This window comes from Chenopodium album, chromosome 22 (genome assembly GCF_948465745.1).
Source record: "Chenopodium album chromosome 22, dcCheAlbu1.1, whole genome shotgun sequence".
Classification (NCBI taxonomy): domain Eukaryota; kingdom Viridiplantae; phylum Streptophyta; class Magnoliopsida; order Caryophyllales; family Amaranthaceae; genus Chenopodium; species Chenopodium album.
Window position 1 is genome coordinate 18,909,867 of NC_137855.1, and position 22,901 is coordinate 18,932,767.

The following is a 22,901-nucleotide window of genomic DNA, read 5'->3' on the forward strand; positions in this document are numbered from 1 at the left end:
AATATCTCTTTTGATTATGAAAACCCACAACTTAAGAAGTTAAATAATTTAAAAGTGCATATCATTATCATCAACATTAAAACTATAATTATGAAATTTAAATAAGAAAAAAAAATAAAAACTACGTTACCTTTTCGTGATTTGATTACAAAATCCTCAAATTCATCATCAATATTATCAAAATCTTCATTGTCATATGTATTATCAACAGATCGATCTACAATAGGAATCAGGTAGGAATTCAAACTACGCTACCAAACCATTGTATTTCTCTCTCTAAAAATTTCTCTCTATAATTCTCTCTGTGTTTCGAAATTGTATTTATATTTTAACAAATATATAAAAATTAATTTTGAAAACTATTAATGTGGAATTTAACTAACAAATCCCTTAAATTATGGAGATAATTATTTTGATAATTTTTTTTTAATTAAAAGTCAAAAATATTGTTATTTTCAGCAGGGTGTATCATGAGCATGGTATACCCTAGTGTACTATGTAAATATCACATCTATATCGCTCCACCTCCACGGCTCCGTGCCTCTACTCATCTCCCAATTGCAAGACATGCCTCCCACCACCGCGTATCATTGCACCTACAGCAAAGGACCTTGTCAGTCTAATGAAGATATGTGTTAAATAACATGAAAAACTGGTTATGTGACATAATACATTATGTATTTATGAGCCTCAATGAACTTATTATCAACATCGAGCTTATAGCAAGCCTGATTTCGAACTCGAGCCAATAACCAGCTCGGGCCGAGCTTCCTTTTTGAGCACTCGAGCTTAAGCCAAGCTCAAACTTCAAGGCTTGGCAAGCAACGAGTTCAAGCCGAGCCAACCAGTATTCGAGCTCAATTTGGCTCATTAAAAGCCACGTACCTATAAAGTATTAAGTACCTATAATGTATTTTTGATGTATATGTAATGTATATATCTATACTTGATGAAACCCGTGCGATGCACAGTTTATTTGAATTTTTTAAAACATTTTTTTTATTTTTATGCTAAAATTTGTTACATATTTAGATAAAATTTCTAATATCAAAAGATAAACGGTTTGTTTGGCATCATTTTTGGTTTTCAGTTTTCTGTTTTTTGAAAACTAAAAACCAAAAACAGGAAACAAGAAAAAGATGTTTCCACTTTTTTGTTGTCAGTTTTCAAAATTATCATGATTTAATAAGTCTAAATAATTTTTTATTCATTTTGTGACATATATAATATACTTTTAAAAAACAAAAAACCAAAAAACAGAAAACCACAGCATTGCCAAACGAACCCTAATATTTTATATTTAATTAGTTTAAACTTAAAAATTTTATTCGCCAATTTTGCTTACATGGCATTTGTATTATTTAATTCTAAAATAAATTAATAATCTCTTATTTGATTGACTACAACTAAAATTTATAATCCTACGTGGCGCGCTAAGAAAATTAAATCCTACGTAGCTCTCAAAAAACTCGGGAAAAAACTCCCCTTTACATATACTTCCTCCGTTTTCTTTTACTTGCAACACACCTTTTAGACACACAGTTTTAAGAGATGATTAGTGAGGGTAAACGAGCGATTTTATCAATATAATTTTTACACAAAGATTAGAATAGGGTTAAGTATTATTTGTAAAAATTATAATAAATAATTTAACTGTTTACATTACATAAACCTGACCTCAAAACACGTGCCACAAGGCTGTGTTGCAAGTAAAAAGAAACGGAGGAAGTATATATTAGATTCTATAGTACACATTTGATGTATCCTTACTTCTCACCTTCTCACAATAAGCATGTATAACATGTGAGATGTGACTATGTGAGAGATATGTGTTAAAATAATGCTGTTATTACCCAAAAAAAAAAAAAAAAAAAAAAAAAAAAAAAAAAAAAAAAAAAAAAAAAACAGTAATGATATCACTTTAAGGCACTGTTAAGTTGATCTTCACATTCTAATATGCTATGTATACATTCAAGTGGTCAAATACCGTAAATTGATTGCTACATAACCAGTAACTCATATGTCTTCTTCCTATAATCCTATGTTAAAATCAGTCATGTTGGCCACGCATATATCTATTGTAATGCACTGGATTGCCTAATGCATATATTAATGTGAAAGATCATGCTGTCAGCACGTTAGCAGTCACTCCAGTTTAGTGGCAGCATCAGCATCCTTGGCATTTGATTCGCCAGTGATTTTTCCATGGTCAGGTATCCAGAAAGTAAGAACACTAGAAGCTGCCACAAACATCACCCTTCGCGGTGCCCACTTCAAACAGGATGCAACACCGATGTGACTACTCCAACGTCCAATCTGTAGAAAAAAATATGATTCAGGTGAGCTAAAAGACAAAAGATGAGCATCACAAGTCATTAGAGATCAGAACAAAAATTCCTCAGACATCATGACTGCTGTTAGCCTTGAAACTCCAGCCCCTCCACCCAACCCACCCCACTCAAAAATTCCCAGTGGAACGGGTGGTACAAAGGGGAGAGCCACCATACAAGGTACTTCCAAGGTATTTGCGAGTGTAAGAATGTGCCAAATTCCCTACAATCTACTAGCTCTAGGAGGGAATGAAGGTAGTAGAAGTGACCATTCGTTTACATTTAGTTAGCAATCCTAGTACGCATTCACTACTCTACACGCAATCACCCACTATTAGTAAACAACCATCTACTTTACTCATGTATCTTCATAGCCACCCAAAACCTACAAATTCATCCATTGAAATTAACAATCTATGTCACTAAGCAATAAGCATAAAAAAATAAAAAATAAAAACAAACATAAAAGACAGCAATTCAACTTCAAATCCTTAGTCCAAAAACAACTTGCGGGCAGCAAACATGAATCGTCATAGGGATTCCTAAAATCTAGAAAGTGAAGCAAGGCGCAACTGTAGTGAAGAGCTTGGAGGAAGGGCTGCTGGAAAGGGACTTAATTTTAGATGAGTTAAAGATGAATCTCAATCGGGCTCAGCAATTGATGAAGATAAATGCTGATGGCAGGAGGAGGGATGTGGAGTTTGAGGTTAGTGATTGGGTATTCCTGAAATTACAGCCATACTGACAAGATGAATCTCAATCGGGCTCAGCAATTGATGAAGATAAATGCTGATGGCAAGAGGAGGGATGTGGAGTTTGAGGTCGGTGATAGGGTATTCCCGAAATTACAGCCATACCGACAGCAGACCATTGCTAAAGGACCACATGAGAAGCTGGCAGCACGTTTCTATGGGCCATTTGAGGTCCTGCAGCGTGTGGGGAAGGTGGCATATTGCTTGAGATTGCTTGAAGAGAGCAAGGTACATCCGGTGTTTCATGTGTTGCAACTAAAAAAGGTCGTGGAGAGTGTTCCTGTCAATCTGACCCTTCCTACTCAGCTCAATGCTGATTTGGAATTGGTGGCTGAGGCAGTCTTGGGAATGAGAAAGAAAGCAGCAGGTGGCAAGATCCGCACTGAAGTGTTGCTAAAATGGCAGGACCTTCCTGATTTTTAAGCAACTTGGGAGGAAATTGACACTATCAACCTCCGGTTTCCATCCTTCCACCTTGAGAACAAGGTGAACGTCCGGGAGGGGAGTAATGCAATGGAACGAGCCGAGGGACACCAACAACCAATCAAGGTCTACGAAAGGAGACACAAACAAAAGAGCAAGGGACAAGGTGAAGGGCTGCAGCAAATGTATCAGGAAGAAGACAAGGAATTTTAATGTTCCACTAAGCATTGTGGGAAAGGACATTCGGCCAGTACATGACAAAGAAGTTTAATGTGAGAGTACTCTTTTGTAAGGGAGAGCTTGATATATAAGATTGAGCAATGCAATAGTAAAATTTATGTTTTTGGAGAAATTAGTATTAGCCTAGCAGTAGAAGTAGAAGTAAAAGTAGTCCACAAGAGTAGTAGTTTTGCTATTCCTCATTGTAGCCGTTACATTCCATTATCAATCAAATCCTTCAAGCTTTCCTCTATTTTCTGTCTTACTGTTTCGTACAAATAGCTCGTGTCCTAGTTCATAGCAGAAAACCCTTTCTTCATAGATCTCAAGTGATTGTCCTTCTAGGAATCAATTAAGCTAGAAAGTGTTCTATGGAAAAGTAACGTGAAGAAAGTTGTGTAGGCTAGTATTTTACTTGTGCAAATAACTAACAAAACTAGCTAGGAGTAGCTTAACAAGTAGTATCTTTTTTTGCTACCTTTGGGAATCTGCTATGTTACAAATAGTTCGTTGAAACCTAGGTGTTAAGAGTAATGCCAATATGGTGGATAGGTCTTGGATGATTTGGAATGAATATTGTGAGTACATCTACATTGGTATTCACAAGTCCTTGTGTAAAAGAGATTCTTCCAAGCTAATGACTCGAGTTTTAGGATTGGTTAAAATGGCAAGGTTCATATCGTTTGGGGCATGTGAGACTTCGACGACTTCATCTACTTAGTTTTTGTTTGTTATCATTCTTATAAGGATATTATATAGGAGATTTACTACCTCCGATTCAAGTTAGTTGCAACTTTAAGCTCGGATTTTAAGACAAAATTTCATAATGGTTATTAATGAATAAGAACAGAAAATTAAGGGTAGGAGAAAGTGAAGGTAATTAATAAATTGACCACCACCACCAACAACAGCCACACTGCAACCATTGCCACCATTGCCCAACAGCATCCACCCCGAAACCACCCACCTCACAGCCTGAACCACCCAGTATCCACCCACACGCACCCCGAACAACCCTAAAACCACCACCTCTAAGAAACCACCACCTCTCAGGCCTACAAGCACCCTAAATAACCCAAAAGTCACCCCCTATCAACCCAAACGACATCGAAACCACCCCCTCTCTACTCGATTTTTTAAAAAATCAAGATCTAAACGACCTCGAGCACCACCAAAATCAAATCTAAATTTTTTTTTTTTTGGTTTTTTTTTCAAAAAAGAAGAGAGTGAGAAAGGAACACTGGAGAGGAGGCAATGACTTTGAATATGGTGATGAGCAGCGACGACGTTGACAGTGGTCGTTAGATGCGGCGGCGACGTTGAGAAGGTGGTGTCCAAACCACCTTGAGGCACTCCAAAACCATCCCAAACTAGCCCACCCATCCCACAAAGCTAAAAAAAAAAGTATAAAATAAAAAATAAATAAAGAAGAAGAATAAGAAGAAGAGAGAGAGAAAAGAACACGACCGAGGGGGAGGAGGGAGAAGTCGGCGATTGTGAAGGTGGTGATGAGCAGTAGCTAAGGTGGTGGTTTGAGGTAGCGGCAGCAACACCAAAGTGGTGGACTGGTGGTCTGATTATTTTGTGGGAGATGATGATGGATCTTAATGATTTTTGGAATTGATTGTTGATTTAATTGGGTGACAATATTATGTTAATTAAGTTAGCTTAGAAATTCAATGAAATCTGATTAAGGTTAATTGTGTTTATGAAATATTTAGTAAGGGAAAAAATTGTTATTTCATTTAAAAAAACTTCCTACAAAGGGAAAAAAATTGAAAGTTGCAACTAACATGAAGCAATCCTTTTTGGCAAAAGTTGCAGCTAATATGTTGTTTCAAAAAAAAAGTTGCAACTAATATGTAACATAGGTAGTATTTGTTAAATTAAATCCTCAATTACAAGCGTTGCATCGAGTAATAAATCGTATAGTACTCAAAAATTAGATTTCTTAGCAAAGTTTTTTTTTTTCCTTAATATGTATCTTAGTATAATCGAGATTCCGAACTTTAGAGGGACTAGGTTAAGAACTTAAGAGTGTATTAAAAAAGGATTTATTTGTCATTGTCAATGATATGGTTTAATTTCTAAGTAAAATTTTAGATTATATTGTTGATAACGGGTTTTTTTCATACAAGTTAGAGAATTATTTTACAGCATTATATTATATAATTTCTTGAGTGATTTGCCTAGTTTGCTAGTTTCATTCTCATAGAGAAAATTAAAGGTAAATAAAGCTATACAAGCTTCAACAAAGATGATGATTTTAATACCGAATCATAGGATGGAATATTATTGATGAGGCCAAAGATATTTTTCTAATTGTGTAAAAAAAAAAGAGGTACGATAATGTTATTACTTCATTGGTAGGAAACATATAGTTGGTTTTGGAGGCCAACATGTTGATGAGCAAGGATCAAAAAGTTCGCACTGGTGGTTGATGCACATGACAAGAAAAAAAGATCAAGTTGGATACATAACCCTTATCCTCTGTTACTCGCGCAAGGCATTTTTGCCGTTATACCCGGGTCGATACGACCCTACACGGATCCGGGTATGAAATCCAGTCCAGACACGCCACATGGCTCTCGAGTACGGCAAGGTTGTCTTGTAAGGGTTTTCCATGGTAGGGAGGAAGTCAGGAAGATACAGCAGAAGAAGGGAAGCTTATAGAGAGAGAAGCAGAAAACACTGGTTGAAGCCCTTGGAAGAAGATGAAGAATTTTCTTTTTATTTTTTTACCTTTATTTGAAAAACTTTGTGGTTTCCCAAGAGTGCACAATACATTTATTTTATATATAAAAATAAAATAAAATAAAATCAAAAATAAAAAAATAAAATAAAAAAAAAATAAAAAAAAACTTGTGGTTTCTCAAGAGTGTATAGTACATTTAATTTTTTTAAAAAAGTGTGGTTTCCCAAGGTAAACTTTTTGTACGGTACAGAGATGGTGAAAATGTTTTTTTAAGATAAAAAGGCTTTGTGTACTCATTCCTATTTGTTTTACTCCGTAATTATTAACAAGCTCCCCTAAGATTTTAAAATTAGTTAAACAATAAGGTGTGTGATGTATGTATCAGTTTATGTAATCAATTTTAATGATTGTGTTTAACTTTGAACTAATTATCCGATTTTTTCTCTTAAAATAATTATTGCCGTACCCGCACCCGAGTTCAAAGTTGAGACAGTGTCCCCGTATCCTAAATTTTTGAAAATGACGTATTAGACACTCGGATCCGTACCAATATCGGATACCCATACCCGTGTCAATGTAACATAGTCCTTATCTAAGGTAATTCTATTGTGGTGATCATAACATTGCTACTAGAATAGATAAGGGCTTAGTTAATAAACAATTTAGTGATGTTGAGGCTTTTACATGCCTCCTCTTTTTTATCATAATCCTTTGCCTTTTGAGATACATTTTTATCATCCCGAGAATAATAAGCCTTTTAGATTCCTTAAATGTTTAATTGACCATAAGGATTTCATGAATGTGGTGAGGGTGTAGAATAAATACGAAGAGAGTGAAGCATGACCTCAGGGATCTTCATATTCAAATTATATTTGGGGTTTAAAGGTGGAATCTCAAGTCTACTCAATCTCAAATGATGTTCAATTGCATATGTAGAAAGCTAAAGATGTTCAAAGAGTTACCTACTTATCAGCAGAAATCTAGAGTTAATTGGATTTGATTGGGGATTCTAACTCTCATTATTATTATTTAATCATGAAGCAAAGGCAAAGCAAGAATTAAATTGATTCTATTTTCACTAAGAATGTAGGAGCCTAGACAGGTAAGTAAAAGGAGATTATGGGGTTCTATAAAACTCTTCATGGTGAGCTCTATCCTTGCTATAGACTTGGTGACTATGAGAAGAGAGAAGCAACTTGGGATAGATGCTAAAGCTCTTGCTATTGATTTCTTTAAGCTTGTCTTTCGATCAAAGAAGCACCTATATCTATGTAGTTGTTTTGGATTTTTTTAACTATTGGAAAGCTGATTAGGCAACGGAACTACACCACTCTCAATCATGTATCTAAAGTTCAACACCCTTCTTATGTTAAGGAGTATTCGTCGATTGCTTGTTGCACTATTGTGTTGAAAATTGTTTCTAAGGTGAGTGCTGGTAGGCTCTCTCATGTTGTTGCCATTGTTACATTGTTATTAATGATGTTAGCATCCTTGGGAAACAAAATGGTGATAATATTCTATTATAAATGAGTTGATCAAAGGTTATTTTCATAAGCTTTTTACTCCTAGATGCGTATGCACGCTTAAAGTGGTTTTGAAAAAAGCTTAAAACTCCATTGTTCTAGGCGAGCTTGGCTTTCCAAATTAGTGAATTAGGTAGGTCATAGGATTTGTGACTTTAGTTTCTTATTCCACTTTAACTGAATTTCCAAAGGATATTTGTTTGCTATTGGTATGGAGTATCTTTCTAACTATATGTAGGAGTTTTATCAATCTTATCTTAAGTTGTAGAAGTGAAAAGTTAAACATAACTTATACTCCCTTCGTTCCAAATTACTCGTAATGTTTGACTTTTTGCACTTTTCACACATTTCACACATTTCACTTTGACCATCTTTTTAGCTATTATATGAAAGTCAATGTAATCATGTAATATGTTGTGTCTATTAATGTATAGTTTCTTAATACAAACTTTTTATAGCTTATATAAGTATATAATAAAATATATTAACGGTCAAACATATGAATCGGCAAGCGTGTTCAGCCAAAATATTGCAAGTATGATGTTTGGAGATGATCAATAACTTTTCACAAGCATGCTGTCCAGCTTGTATTAAGAAAATCTCTATGGCTTGTGGCTGCAAATTATAGAATTGAGGTCTATTTTGGTGATGTCTCTAAGGGTGATAATGTAATAAGTTGAATATTTTGGGGGTTTGTAAAGGTTTCATCCCTTTGAAGTATTTAGGTTTCACTCCTCTAAAAAGCTTATGATTTTACAATATAGGCCTTAGTTGAGAAAGTCAATACTAGAATTTGGTGTTGGACCTCTAGAAATTTCTCCTACGCTAGCAGACTTCAATTAATCAAATGTATTCTTTTTGAAGTCCAGACTTATTGGGCTTAAATTTTCATTCTTTCTAAGAAAATCATGAAGGAAATTAAAGCCAAATTTAGATGCTTTGTTTGGACATGGAAAACTAATCCTTCATGAAATGGAAGCATATTTACCAGCAAAGAGTTTGTGGTAGCCGAAATTTGTTATCTCTTGATGAGTGGAATAAAGCTGCAGTAATTAAGGTCATATGGGATTTGTCTTTTAAGGCTGATAACATGTGGGTCAAGCGGGTGCATATCCATTTTCAGATATAGAGATTTCAGGGTTGCTTCAGTTCCTAAGAAATGCTCATGGGTCTTTGAATAAAAAATTCTAGGATGATATGTAATAATTTTGCTTCATTTAAGTCTTTTATTACTTGATTAACTCTTTGGAACAGACTGGTCACTAAACATATGCACTTGCTATGGCATATCCCTTGTTACTAGAAATGAAAGTGTTCAACACCTACTCTACGAATGTGATTACTCTAAGAGAATCTAGTCTCAGGTCATCAATGTGCTTCACTGTAGCAACCTATGCAGTAGTTCATGGAAACTCAGTTGTGCATAAAATATCCCACAAACTCTAGGCTTAGAGGCAGGCTCTACTGAAGCATTTTATAATGCATCTAGTTGAGGAATCCAGTTGTGTTAAATGGATCTTGTAAACATGCAATTGTTGTTTATAGAGATCTATTGTATAAGGTTGCTTGTAGATGCTATTAATGAGATAAGAGTAATAGATCAACTGATCTCATCGCCTGTCAGACATTGTGCCAAAGATTGAAGGAGAACACTTGTAGTTATCGGAATTGTTCTCAGATTCCGTCTCCTATGTGCCAACTGCAGGGAACATAGTGTCTATACTTGCCCTTCTTAGCCTTGGCTTTGGCCTCCTTATTTATCGCCTTCTTTTCTTAGCTTACCTCTTTCTCCTCTTCACTGATTTCCTTCTCCCTGGTGATTTTGAGAAGGAAGGGTATGTTGAGGGTGAGAGAGAAGATGATTGGTTTTTGTTTGCTTCAGCCATTAATAAGAAAAAGTTGAAATATTCTAGAGTTTTTAGGGTTTTAACTCTTAGTGAGTGAAGATGAAAAGTTGATGAAACATATACAACCCCCTCTCCTTTTGAAGGAGATAAATACAACCCTTGAGCTAATGACATTTTAAATGTACCGTTAGCATGACCTCTCGATATGGGTTCCCAATACAAAGTTCTTAAGTAAAAATTTATCAAGAGTAATAATAGCATCGGTAGTTGAGGCCTCATAGGTAAATGAAGGGTTTTGTCTTGTTCACGTATGGATTTTCAAGTATCTCAACATCATTTGTTATGCCACATATATGACACTTCTTGTCCAAATAAAACAAACTTGGTAAATAGATATGTGACAGTAATGTTAGTTGATAGTTTGATACATATTCCTTGTGTTTGAAACGCAGCAGGAAGTTTTATTACCATCCTTTCCACTACACGGAATTTATGACATGTAACAATGGTAAAAAATTGGCTATATAAACGCTAAATCAAAGGTTTTGAATTTTACTTCCATTTGTTATCCTTGCAAACTTGATTCTTTAAAGGAAGACAACCGTTCTACACTTAATTGACTCATCTTCTACTCTTTATTATCTGTTTCCTTTGTCATCCTTCTAAAGACTCAATAATTCATCCACGGATTGTATTGATGAGTATTGTTCATTCCCAAAGTTTTTCCGTTCCAGATTGTTCTACACTTTCAGGTGTCACCCCCTAACTCAGCAATATGCAAGGGCAACCACAAGAGATTAGGTTCCATTGGCCCTAATTTTCTGGTCAAGGGTGTTGAACCAGCTTAATTTCGCTTTACATCGGAGGCTTTGACTGAACTTAACCATGCTCTTCTGGGCCAGAAAAGTATGAGGGACCCTTTTTTGTGCGGGCCACACTCTTTAAAGCCTAACAAGTACCTAGGGTTGGATCCCAGGGATCTCTACCAACACTTGGTTTGAGCGTCTTGTTCATTAAGGATCCTGATTATCTTAAGTTAGCTACATATAGTACCATCCCCTTTGATGGGGCACTAACATCTACCTAGTGCTTAATTGCTTCGTCAATGAAATTAACAAAAATAGTGTTTATCCCAAGTCTCTCTCCCACAAGGATGTGTACCCGTTTTTCAAGTTCTTTTAGAGGCTCAAGCACTACATGATTCGCCGCTTGATCTCTTTCATAATATCTAACGACCGAAACTAGATATCTACATTTACATTATAATTTATATTCGAGTATAGTCAATTTGATATTAACTATCATAAATTTCGTACAACGAGGATGATAATAAAATTTCCCAAATGCTACATTTCAATCGAAAGGGATAGTTATCAACTAACATAACTATCACATATGTTTTTGCAAAGTTTATTTGTACCAAAAGTATCATGCATGGGCATAACTAGGGGTGTTAAAGAGCTGAGCGTGATCATGAACTACTCGAAACTCGGCTCAATCAAAGCTCGGTATAGGCTCTGCTTGAGCTCCTCAGCTTTGGCTCAAGATCTTAACAAGCCAAGCTTGATCTATCCTTGGCTCAGCTCGAAAGCAAGCTCGATTTTTTTTTTTTATATTAATATTTTTTTGGTAATAAATTGATTATTAGCATAAACTTTTCTTCATTTTTAAGGCTAAGGATTAAAAAAATCTACATAACTTTAGTGTTCTCGCTAAGTTTGGAGTTATTGTAGATGATTTATGTTATTTTTTAGAAAGAAGAACTAAAACAAAATAACAAGAGGAAAGGAATAGTCCCACATTGGAGATAGGAACAAGGGATAGAATATGAGAGTTATAAAAGCTAACTTTGATTATCTAAGAAATAATGATATGGGCACCATTTGGACACTTGTTAAATGGGCTAAATACTAAAGTCCGAAGCTCGAGTCGAGCCAATTTAAACCTTGAGTTGAGCCAAATTAAGCCTCGAGTCAAGCCAAATTAAGCCTCGAGCCGAACTGAGCCAAGTCGAGCTTTTAGGAGTCTCGAGCCTTAAGGAGTATTGAGCTCGAGCCAAGCCCCAATTTTTCATGGATGAGCTTCCACCGAGCCAACCAAGGCTCGGTCTTTGACTCGACTCGTAACACCCCTAGGCATAACAAATAAACAACTCGTACATGACGGTGTGCAAGAGGTATAGTAGCAGTGTAGCACAAGGCCTCAAAAGTAGAGGGCCCAAATATATTAAAAGCCCATAATTTTTACTAATAGCCTGATATTTTAATTAATGTATTTACTTTATCTGAAAAAAAAAATTAATTGCCCCAAAAATCACGCTGAATCTTCTTTCCCAGATTCAACGATTCCAATGCAAATTCATCGGTCTCAATTCCCATGTAAATTCATCTATCCTAATTCAACTTCCTTCTTAAATTCTCCAAGTATTCATCTTCCCCTAAATTTGACAATTAATTTTCATTATTTATTATATCTACTCAATAAATTATGCAGTACATATGAAAATCAAAAAGGTTTTCCATTTTTACGCTGATTTATAACGAAGAAATAATTATTAAATAGTTCAAATTTCTCCTATATAATCCCTATTCTAATTTCTTTTTATCCAATCAGAACACATTAATTAGGATAAAGTGATAAATTAAAGTCAAATATTATTTTTCAGCTTGGTAAAGACTACTAAATTTGATTGTCTCATTATTTTAATAAATTGTTAAAAGGTTGAACTAAAATGGAAAAGAATCTAAGAAAATATGTCACTTGAGGATGGATATGTCTTTTACTTTATTCAAAGCTACTACCATTATTTAAATTTTATTATGTGAATATTATAATATTTGTTGTGTTTAATTATGCCTCCTAACATTAGAAGGTTAATATATGGTCCAAATTGTATTGAGTTACTATTACTTTTAGTAATAAGATAAATATCCGAAAATTATTTTTAAAATTATGAAGGGCCCAAATTTTATTTTAGAGCAGGGCCCCAAAATCTTCTAAGATGGCCCTGCAATATAATTGAGATACTTAAATTAAATTCTTCATTTGCCCTATGACGCCCAAAATACAAGGCAAAAAAAACTGTCATATACCCAAAGAGGCCTAATACATATACTCCTTCCGTCCCTAAATATAGTTCCCGTTTGACTTTTTACGATCTCCATGACGTGTCTAAAAACGTCTATATCTCTATTTTAATGCGCGTAAAATTTTTAAAACATGATATTAATAAAATATAGAATGTGATCAATCTAACAAGATCCCAAATGAATATATAATCTCTTATAAATTAACGAAAATTTATGGTCAAAGTTTTCAAAGTTGGACACAAATAAGTCAAATGGAAATTATATTTAGGGACGGAGGGAGTATAAGACAAAAAACCTTCACTTACCCAACGAGGCCTAATGCATACATGCCAATAGGGAGGAAGATATCGTCGAAAAGGAAAAAGCGCAAAATAAAGGGGAAACTACGAAAAAGGCGGAGAACCGAGAATAAGAAGAGGGCCAAGGCCATGAAGGGCAAGTACATACACTATTTTCCCCCGGACGAAACGACGAAACACTAAGGAGTCTAAGAACAATTACGATAACCTCAAGCCTTGTCTTTCAAGTTTGACACGAGGTTTACGAGGAGGATAGGCAATGAAATCAGTTCATTTCTTCCCTTTTGTTTTCAAGCACTTGACCTCAATTGCTTTATTTGTTCTCTCCCCCTCTAAAGCCCCGTCACTATTGTTTTTATTTTATCTTTTTTTGCTATTATTTTCTTCTATCTTGATAAACTTTCTAGGCCTGCTATATATAATTTCATAGTTATAAGTAGGAATATCTTTTGTGCAATGTTATTATAAACAAACAACAATAATCTTTTGTAGCTCTTAGCTCTTAATTTTAGCCTAGTATTAATCATCTCATGTATTGAGATCATTACTCTTTCTCTGATTGTGTTGAAGAACTTAAGTGATCCTCCCTATCATGTATTTATCTTTAGTTTGTGCAACTTCTTGTATGGATGTTAATCGTACCTCTTCTATATTTCATTTCTATGTTGCATTAATCTTTCACTTGTTGTAGCAATTATAAGATTACTCACACGTTAGCAAGTTTTACTATAGTAAGACAACGGGCGATAAGGTGATAAGGTCTTAGGTTGAATGAAATTATTAAGCTTAACATAATAAAATTATTAAGCTTAACATAACCAAAGCATAAGGAGAAAAACTTTTTCCCATTGTTGACTCATTTAGTTTTGTCAAAAATGAATGTAAATAAATCACTTCATAGAATATGGATAATTAAGAGTCTCATAAACAAACAATTCACATACAACACTAATAAAGTTAGTCATCTCAAATATATAGTTTTCGTATATAAACTTTTTATAACTAATGCTTATTGATTATTAAAGATATTATCGGTCAAAATTCAGCATTGACACATGTGACGGTCAAACTAAGGTACTTATTTTGAAACAGATTGAGTGCCAATTAAAGGAATGGTTGTTGGAGGGGAGCATGGAAAAAGCTATAGTGAAAATAACCTACCTCACTCCTTGAGTTAATATCCCAAGCATGCAAGCTTCCATCACCTGATCCTAGAAAGAAAATTAAACATGGCATTTAGCTCTACGGATTTACATCGAGCTATCATTTGGTTCATTGAAAAACCAACACAAGAGTTCCTTCTTTTTTTTTTTTTTTTTTTGAGGTTTAGAGTGACATATGGAAGGCAGATAAAAAAGTTCAAGCATAGTGATCGGTGCTTAGGAACCAAAACAAAAGTAATGGAAAGATCAACAGCACAAATTGGCTTAAACAAGTCACATGCTTCAAGAAGATATGTTTTGTGTGTGTGACTTTTTCACTTTTTAATTAAAAAATATATATACATTGAAGAAGCATACTTTTTCACAGTATACAGCATTATTTCATATAGTGCCAAGGAAAAGAAATACAAACCTGCAACAACGTATTGTCCGTCAGGAGTGAATGTCGCTTCTATCGTTGTGTTATGTGAAGGCTCTAAGCTGAATCCACAGCGCTGCATGAGAAAAAATTTAGACTAAATTATTTCTCATGGATTAAGCTCTCTTTGTAGAGTGTGCAGGAGCAATGAAACAAGAATTCATAGAAACTCAAGTTTATACTGAAAGGTTATGGAGCCAAATACAAATGAAATAATCAGTTAAGGTAAAAGTAACCTTTTCCCCAGCATATGCATCAAGGACATACACATTATTGTTTGTGGTTGTCAAGAGCATAGATTTTCCATCATTACTAAATTTTATGTCACAGACTTCTGCTGTATCTCCGCCAACTAGAAAGGTATCAAAAGGACCCTACAACGAAAGTCTAAAATCATTATCAGGGGTACATATATAAGGAATTTGCATGCAAGTGTCTAGGTTATATGGTGCCACACCTTATCATAGGAGCGTGAATCAAACAATTTAACAGCACCCCCTTCCATTGCAACTGCAAAAACAAGTCCTTGCTGATCATATGCAACCGCTGGTCTTCCCCGCAACCGTAAAATCCCCTGGAAACCATACAAGTCCAAACAAAATCATAGCAATTCCCATATCAATGGAATTTTACTAACTGAAATGCACGTAAAGTCTAAGGGTTATTATGTACTTAATAAAATGGTGTATCACCTTTTAAATCATACGAAGTATGCTTTAACAGGAACTTAATTTAGAATTTTTAAAAAAATAGGCTAATAAATATGCTGCCATGTTTGTTAGCTATTACATATGCTTGATCGTCATGACTTCACCTTCAAACTATTCTAAGTGAAATGCATGTAAAACAACATTGTAATTAGCACCTTTAGAATCAAACCTCAATGTGATTCTTTTAAACGCTTCATGCCTACTGGATAGCACAATGGCATTATGTATAATAATTAAATTGTCGTAAAACTTGAGAAGAGAGTTGATGTTATGAAGAAATGTGTACATACCATGGTAGGTTTCTTCTATAATGTGTTGAGGGAATTGTACATGTTAATATCAGAATTTCAAAACCTTGTGACACTCGGGGTACATCCAAAACTTATTTTTTTAAAAAAATTAAAAAAAAAAAAAAAAAAAAAAAAAAACACACACACACACACACACATAAAAAGGAAAAAAAAAAGAAAAAAAAAAAGGTACTGTTGACTTATACATGGGTACATTTAAACGTTTCAGTTTTTAGTCCAACACTTGTTTTCATAAGATCCTATGATTCCTATCTAGTACCAGTTTTTGATCATTGGAGGGACTCCGGTATCACTTCACAAACAAAAAAAAATTCTTTATATCTGTGTCACTAAAAGGCTCATAGCCAAAAGTCATTGTCCAACAATGCCTCAATGGCTCAATACATTTTTAGGGTTATGAAACGATACCCCTGATTGAGATTAGGCTCAATTGATGTGGTTGTAGTGACAGAGGATGAGAATATTGGTCGCTACCTTTGGCTATCTTGTTTGCAATGAGCAGAGACCTGGATTGGGTTTATTCTGCGATATGGGATGAACGAACTGGTTTTGCAAGATGGGGCAATGTACAATGGTCTAAGTTTTCCTTAACAACCCCTATACTGATAATGGACAGTTTCAAAATTCCAGCAGAACCAAAAAGTTAAAATAGATAAGACTTTTACATATTAAACACCAGCAAAGGACTCTGTGCATTCACTGATAAGCAACTATTTATGTGTAAGGCCCTGAGACAAGGTTAAGAAATAGGAAGACAAAGAGATAGTTTTAAATGAATAATGATGCAGCAAAACTCCGCATGTCAAGGAAAATCGAAGATCTACTTTGGCTTCCATGGAATGTATGACATCAAAACAGCATTAATAATAGGGTTTGATCTTAGGATCAACAAGAATTAGATAAGAATTTTTATCATCTTTGATACTTATTATTTGTGATTTCTTACTCCGCTAAAATATAAGTGGTATTGGTTAAGTTTTTAAAGAAACTAATTTCTATAATTTGGATTTTTATACATGTAATTTGATATTTTCCATTGAAGCAGTGACTACTAAATGTTGACTTTTGATGAAGTAATTTTAGCATATGCATGGTTTCGAAAATTACTTATATTATCAATATGTAATAAAATACTGTATATCCTTTCAATATTCATTAAGTGTTGAATATCTTTGGACAAACAAATGATAACATACAAGGCATGGAAATTACTCTCCAAGTACTAGCAATCTAAAAAGATTAGTTAATATGTCAACAAAAAAAAGAAAGGATAGTTAAAATTAAAATACTATTTTAAAATGCTCCAAACTAAAATTAGGAAGTGAAAACTATCAAGATAATCATCAAACAATAGTAAAAAAAAATTAAAAAAAATATATCATCTGGTCCACACACTAGTTGAGATGTAATATGTAATGTGCTGCAACTACAAATTCAAAACCCTCACAAACTTTGGACAAGGTGAAAGTCCAGCAGGGGAGTGATGTAATAGACTCATATAACTGCCCATTACTCAAGCCTAAGCCACCAATCAAGCTGTACTATCAGAGAAGGGGGAAAGCAACCAACAATCTAACACTTCCATCACATGAGGACAAAAGTAGTTAAGGTCTACAATTTCTGAAGTGGAGGGGAGAGCAACACCAAGTAGTGGAGCAAAGTAGTAAAGTAGCAGTAGAAGAGACAAATGTAATTAAGTGGCAGCATAGTATTAAGTTGTATATATAAGAATGTTTGTCTTAGGAAGGGAGGTATGAGATGAGACTAGTGTATTAGAAAGTAGTATCCTTGAGGTACTTTGGAGGGTGGTAGGCTGAAGCTACCGTTTATCAATCACACAATCTTTCGCCATATCAATTATTGTGTGTGTTTTTTCTTTGAATCTCTTTCGTGCTTAATCCATAATTGATCAGTGAGTTCCTCACAAAATGAAGGATTGTTTGCAAAAAAAAATAATAAAAAAAAATAATAAAAAAAAAATATATATATATATATATATATATATATATATATATATATATATATAATAATAATAATAATAATAATAATAATAATAATAATAATAATAATAAGAGTAAAATACTAGTAGAATAAAATAAACACACTACCAATTGAGGTTCACCAAAGAACCTACCGTTTACAATTGACCAAGATGGCATCCAAATGGAATTCTAGTGTCAGGTGATATGCCTCCAACCACACTTTCATATTAAGTGAGATTCATAATGTATCTTTAATCAAATTTTATTATTGAATATTCATGAAATGCACTACAAAATTATTTGTGAAATATAAGTATCTATTGATGAAACAATCAAATTAGATCTACTAATGAACCCTATTCAAATTCGAAAAGTGCACACAAACTTGTAAGTTATAGAAATTTGGATTTCAAAAGCTACATTGAGCTTTGCTAACTTAAATAAAAATTAGAATATGAATATAATCAAATTCTATGGAGTTTCATAATAAAGAAAGTTAAACTCCATATAAGGGTTCATCAATTAAGCTATAAGCTCAATGAAATTTCTCCCACTATCATTGATGTATATCATCTTTATTATAAGCATAAAAACAAATTTAGAAGATAGCAAAGATAAACCTCAAAGCACCTTAGCCAGATGAGATAGGCCTAACTAAATCACACAGCACATAGTTTCTCTGTTTCAACTGACTTGGAAATTGTTCACACCATAACAAAACAAAACTCAATTAATTAATTACTTAATTATATAACAATGAACTTGCAATGGAAAAGAAGTATTCTCTAGATTTATAAACAACAGCGGTCACTTAAATCCTTTTCGGTATAGAGAACAAAAAAAATATGTTTACAAAGGTTAGAGACCTACCTGGCAGGAATTTACTCGAAGATCCCATATTCTTACGCTGTGGTCAAGGGAACCAGACATAAAGCTATCATTGATTGGTGACATGCACAAGGAAACAATTCTGCAAAATAGACCACCAGATATTAGTAATCCAAGGCATTTCAACTTTGGCAAAGAGAGGTAACATAGAAATGGTAGTACAAGAATATTTCCAAGGCTTCACACTCAAGGTCCACAACACCCAATATGATTTATAGAAAAAATCAAGCAAGAGATCAACAAGGATCCAACAGTAGAGGCCATTTATACAGTTAACAACTATTTCGTGTGACGATATTCAAACCTTTCTTTATGGCCTTTAAAATAACGAAGACAGCGATTATCATACATGGAAAGATATCGTAGGGATTCTGCAAGAAAAAAGCAAGAACATATTTACATAGTATTCAGACAGCAAGCAGTGAAGCCTGCACATGATTGAAACAGAACATAGTCAAGAAACAATAGTAAATGAACTTGCCTCCTGTTGAATCAAGGTTATACTTGGAGGAACAAATCATCGAGCTAGGGTGGTGGGTGAAGCATATACGATCAGCACCATGTTTTTTATGATATGTGGTCTTCAGAAGTCTGGAAATCATTACATATAAATCGGTGAAACAACAATATATTAGCTTAAAAACTAGGCATTCCATTTAACGAAATTAACTAAAATTTTATAAGAGCAGGTTCACTGATAATAGGTTGCCATTATCAGGTATGTAAGAAGCACATATCAGAAAGACAGTGTAAGGTGGTAATTGAGATAATAGCTTAGAATCATTAAGTTTAGTATTATCTCGAATAGTGGACTCACTTGGCACTAACAATATCATAAAGTCGAACTGAATCATCATCACTAGCAGTAACCAACAGATCACTTGTTCGATGGAAATCGATTGAGTTTATCTTTCCACCCTGCAAAGAATAATTACTTGGTGATGACAAAGATGTCAAAGAACAAAAAAAAGCATATGATGCTTCACGTAAGCTCTCTAGAATCTTTCCCGCTATTCCTCTTTTAGTAGATTATTGTTAAACATTTGCACATCATTCTTTATGAAATAAAACTATTTAGTATCATGAATAATTTTGCAGAACTCTAGTTATCTGTTGTATGTGGGACGATATATCTTGGAACCCATAGAGTGATTTAGCAAATATAAGTTAGAGAATATTTTAAGACATTTCACTGAGAGCCATAAGGATCTATGAGGAAGTTACTTGGAACTAGGCAACATAAGTCAGCAACTTTTGGTTTCCATGCAGGTCCCAATGATGCATCTCAGACTAACCATTGGACCATTTAGAAGTATTCAACATAGAGGGACCTACATTTTGCATGATCCTAACATTTTCATGGATCAATTGCTGAAAACTAGGAATATATATGTCGGCAAGCAAGGCTACCCATGCAGATATCAATGATATAACTTGGAATATTCAAAGTATCAGTATCGTACTTTGGATTATTCAAAAGTGTCAAATTTTTGGATGGTTCAAGCTTTTGCATAAATTTTCATTATTTTTCAAGGATCTTACCTTAGTGTTTACATCCATTTGAATGAGTAAAATGCTTATTTAACAAGTGTACATAAGTACAGACTGAAAGTTTAGCATCTACTCAAATTTGATTTCTGAACACTTTCTCTGTCCCAAAATCTAAAGCTATTGTAATAGAAACATAGTATATAGTCAAGCAGTCTCCATGCAGCATGGGACTAATTTCAGGAGTAGTTTTTCACTGTTGATATTGCACCTACAGAAGTGCTTATTTTTTAAAAATATAACATTACCTTCATGGAAATAGCGCTCATAAATCACAATCTCATAGCTAATTGGCCCTTAATTAAAGAAAGATATAGCATGGCAATAGATTTGAAAGTAAAAACAAATGGCCTCCATGCCTACACCCATGTTACAACTTTGTATCACCTTGGACAACAAAATTTGGAAAGATTAAGTTGAAATCAACAAAGCGAGAAAGAGCTCTCCCACTTAGACATTTGGGACTGTACACTCATTCATCCAGATGACATAGCATTATTGTAGAACATTTAGGTTAAGCAGAAAGACTTGCGTGGACCCGAAATTTGTACACACACAACTGACATTATATTGAACATAGTGACCCTTATTTTTAATATAATAACCTTATTTTTAACATAGTAACATTTATTAAAACTTGTATAACGTTTAATATAATTGTAAACTTGAATACGACGCTATAACCCTGATTTTAACATAGTGACCTTTATTATTCATATTGACTAGTATATACAAATTTAATTAAAAACCAAACCTCTTATAGCTTATATATTACCAAAATGACTTTTATTTCGACGTAATGACTTTATTTTTATTATAGTGACCTTTTTTTTATTAATAAAATAACCATAGTTTCTTTAATATTAGTGGTCCACAATAAATTAGTATGAACCAGGTTCATTTAAGAATTTGTGTAGGTTAAGAGCTATATGCTAACATTGTGTCGTAGTAGAGGGAATTAGAACAAGGAAGTTGAGAACGCAGATCAAGGATCGCCAAGACTAGAGCTAATATGCCTGATTATAATGGTTGGGGCAGACACATACACATTTTCAAGAAGGGTATGGTTCACATAATTGTTGAGTACTCTTGTACTTCCAACATGCCTAGAAGGAGCGGAAACGTATTCCTATCTACATAGAAATTATATAAGAGCAGGATATTGTGTGGAACAAGGCACAAACATGGGAATTTTATAGAACTTCTATGATCTTCTCGATTTTGTGAGGAATGGCAAACTGAAAAGTCACTAGCTAGATCAACGCCAAATTATTATGTACTTCATGTTGAGGTAGTGAACTAAGCAAATTAAAAAGTAATCACTAATTCTCGAGATTCAACTTCATTCCCAATGGAGTCATCTTAAATGAACATTGTCATATAATCGTTTTTTCAATTGTCTTGCCTTCTAGTACATTTGAAATTTTGATAATAACATGTTTTCTGGAGGGAGCCCCAGTTTATCGAAAAAACAAATGTTGTTTATCAAAGAGCAAAATTGGCGTATTTTGGGGTAGAAATGGGTAAAGCCGCTTACCATTTTTACCCCAAAAAACGCCAATTTTACCCTATGATGAACCACATTTGTTTATGAAGATGAAAAAAAAAAACTTGGATTTTCTCTGTTTTCTGCTCCTTATCCCTAAGTAGTTATTTCTCACTGGTAACCACACAAATCCACATGCTGATTAATTGCAAATTTAGTGATTAAATTTACAAGCCTAACTTTTCAAAAAACCTCTTCAAACTATTGAATTTTATTAAACCATAAACACCTTATAAAATCAACAGCATCTTCCAAGCAGCAAATCATAATGCATTACATCCACTAAAAAAAAAAATCAGCACCCAAATTGAATAAAATTAAATAGGAAAAATACAACAACAAAAAAATTCTAGACAAAAATTAAACATCATAACAAATTGAAAATCCAAACAATTTAATGAGCAACAAATTTGAAGAGTAAGAATTGAAAGAATGTGAAGGAATTAAAGTAGTGATAAACTCACAAAGTCTGAGAAGACGGCTCCAATGGACACGGTGCGCACAATATCGTCATCAAGCTGAGTGAGAGACATAATCACCATTAACGTCGAAGAGAGTAATTGCAGCAAGTTTTCGTTTCTGGAAAGGGGACTCCAAAGGCCGGTAGTGTTAGCAAAGCAGAAGCCAAAGAAACCTCGAAAAGATATAAGTGCATATATATATATATATCAATACTATATACTAAAGTAATCACCAGGATTATTCTAGAAGTACATGTGTCGCGTCCACATTAAAAAATTTCCCGCCAAAAACTTTTTTTTAAAATTTTATTTTTTTCCTAACAAAATAATAAGATAGTTGATTAAAAAAAAGGATTATACAACCTAAATAATAGAAAAATTACGACTTTAAATGAATAAAATATTATATGTATACAAAATCTATAAATAAATACAAAATTATAATAATATACAAATATAACTTTTTTCCTGTAAATATCCGAGCGTTGCTCGGGCAAAGAACTACTCCCTCTGTCCCATTTTACTTGCAACATTTTAACTGGACACGCTTGCCGATGCACATGTTTGACCGTCAATATCTTTTATTATATATTTATAAATCTATAAAAAGTTTATACTCACTCCGTCCCCAAATGATAGTCCCTTATGGGCAAAAATCACGGGAATTAAGAAACTTAAATAAAAGTAGTATAATTAC

The 22,901-nt window shown here is 33.8% G+C and overlaps 1 protein-coding gene across 1 annotated transcript; it reads right to left on the reverse strand.

The window, feature by feature from the left end:
• Positions 1-1,916: 1,916 nt before the first annotated feature.
• LOC145605635 (protein ANTHESIS PROMOTING FACTOR 1-like) lies at positions 1,917-22,355 on the reverse strand. The gene is made up of 10 exons (XM_081661708.1): positions 22,208-22,355; positions 19,467-19,567; positions 19,131-19,240; positions 18,954-19,020; positions 18,632-18,731; positions 15,216-15,332; positions 14,995-15,132; positions 14,753-14,834; positions 14,339-14,388; positions 1,917-2,316 (listed from the first exon to the last, which is right to left on the reverse strand). The coding sequence occupies exons 1-10, from the start codon at positions 22,283-22,285 to the stop codon at positions 2,146-2,148; spliced, it is 1,014 nt and encodes a 337-aa protein (XP_081517834.1). The 5' UTR covers positions 22,286-22,355; the 3' UTR covers positions 1,917-2,145.
• Between the last annotated feature and the right edge of the window lie 546 nt (positions 22,356-22,901).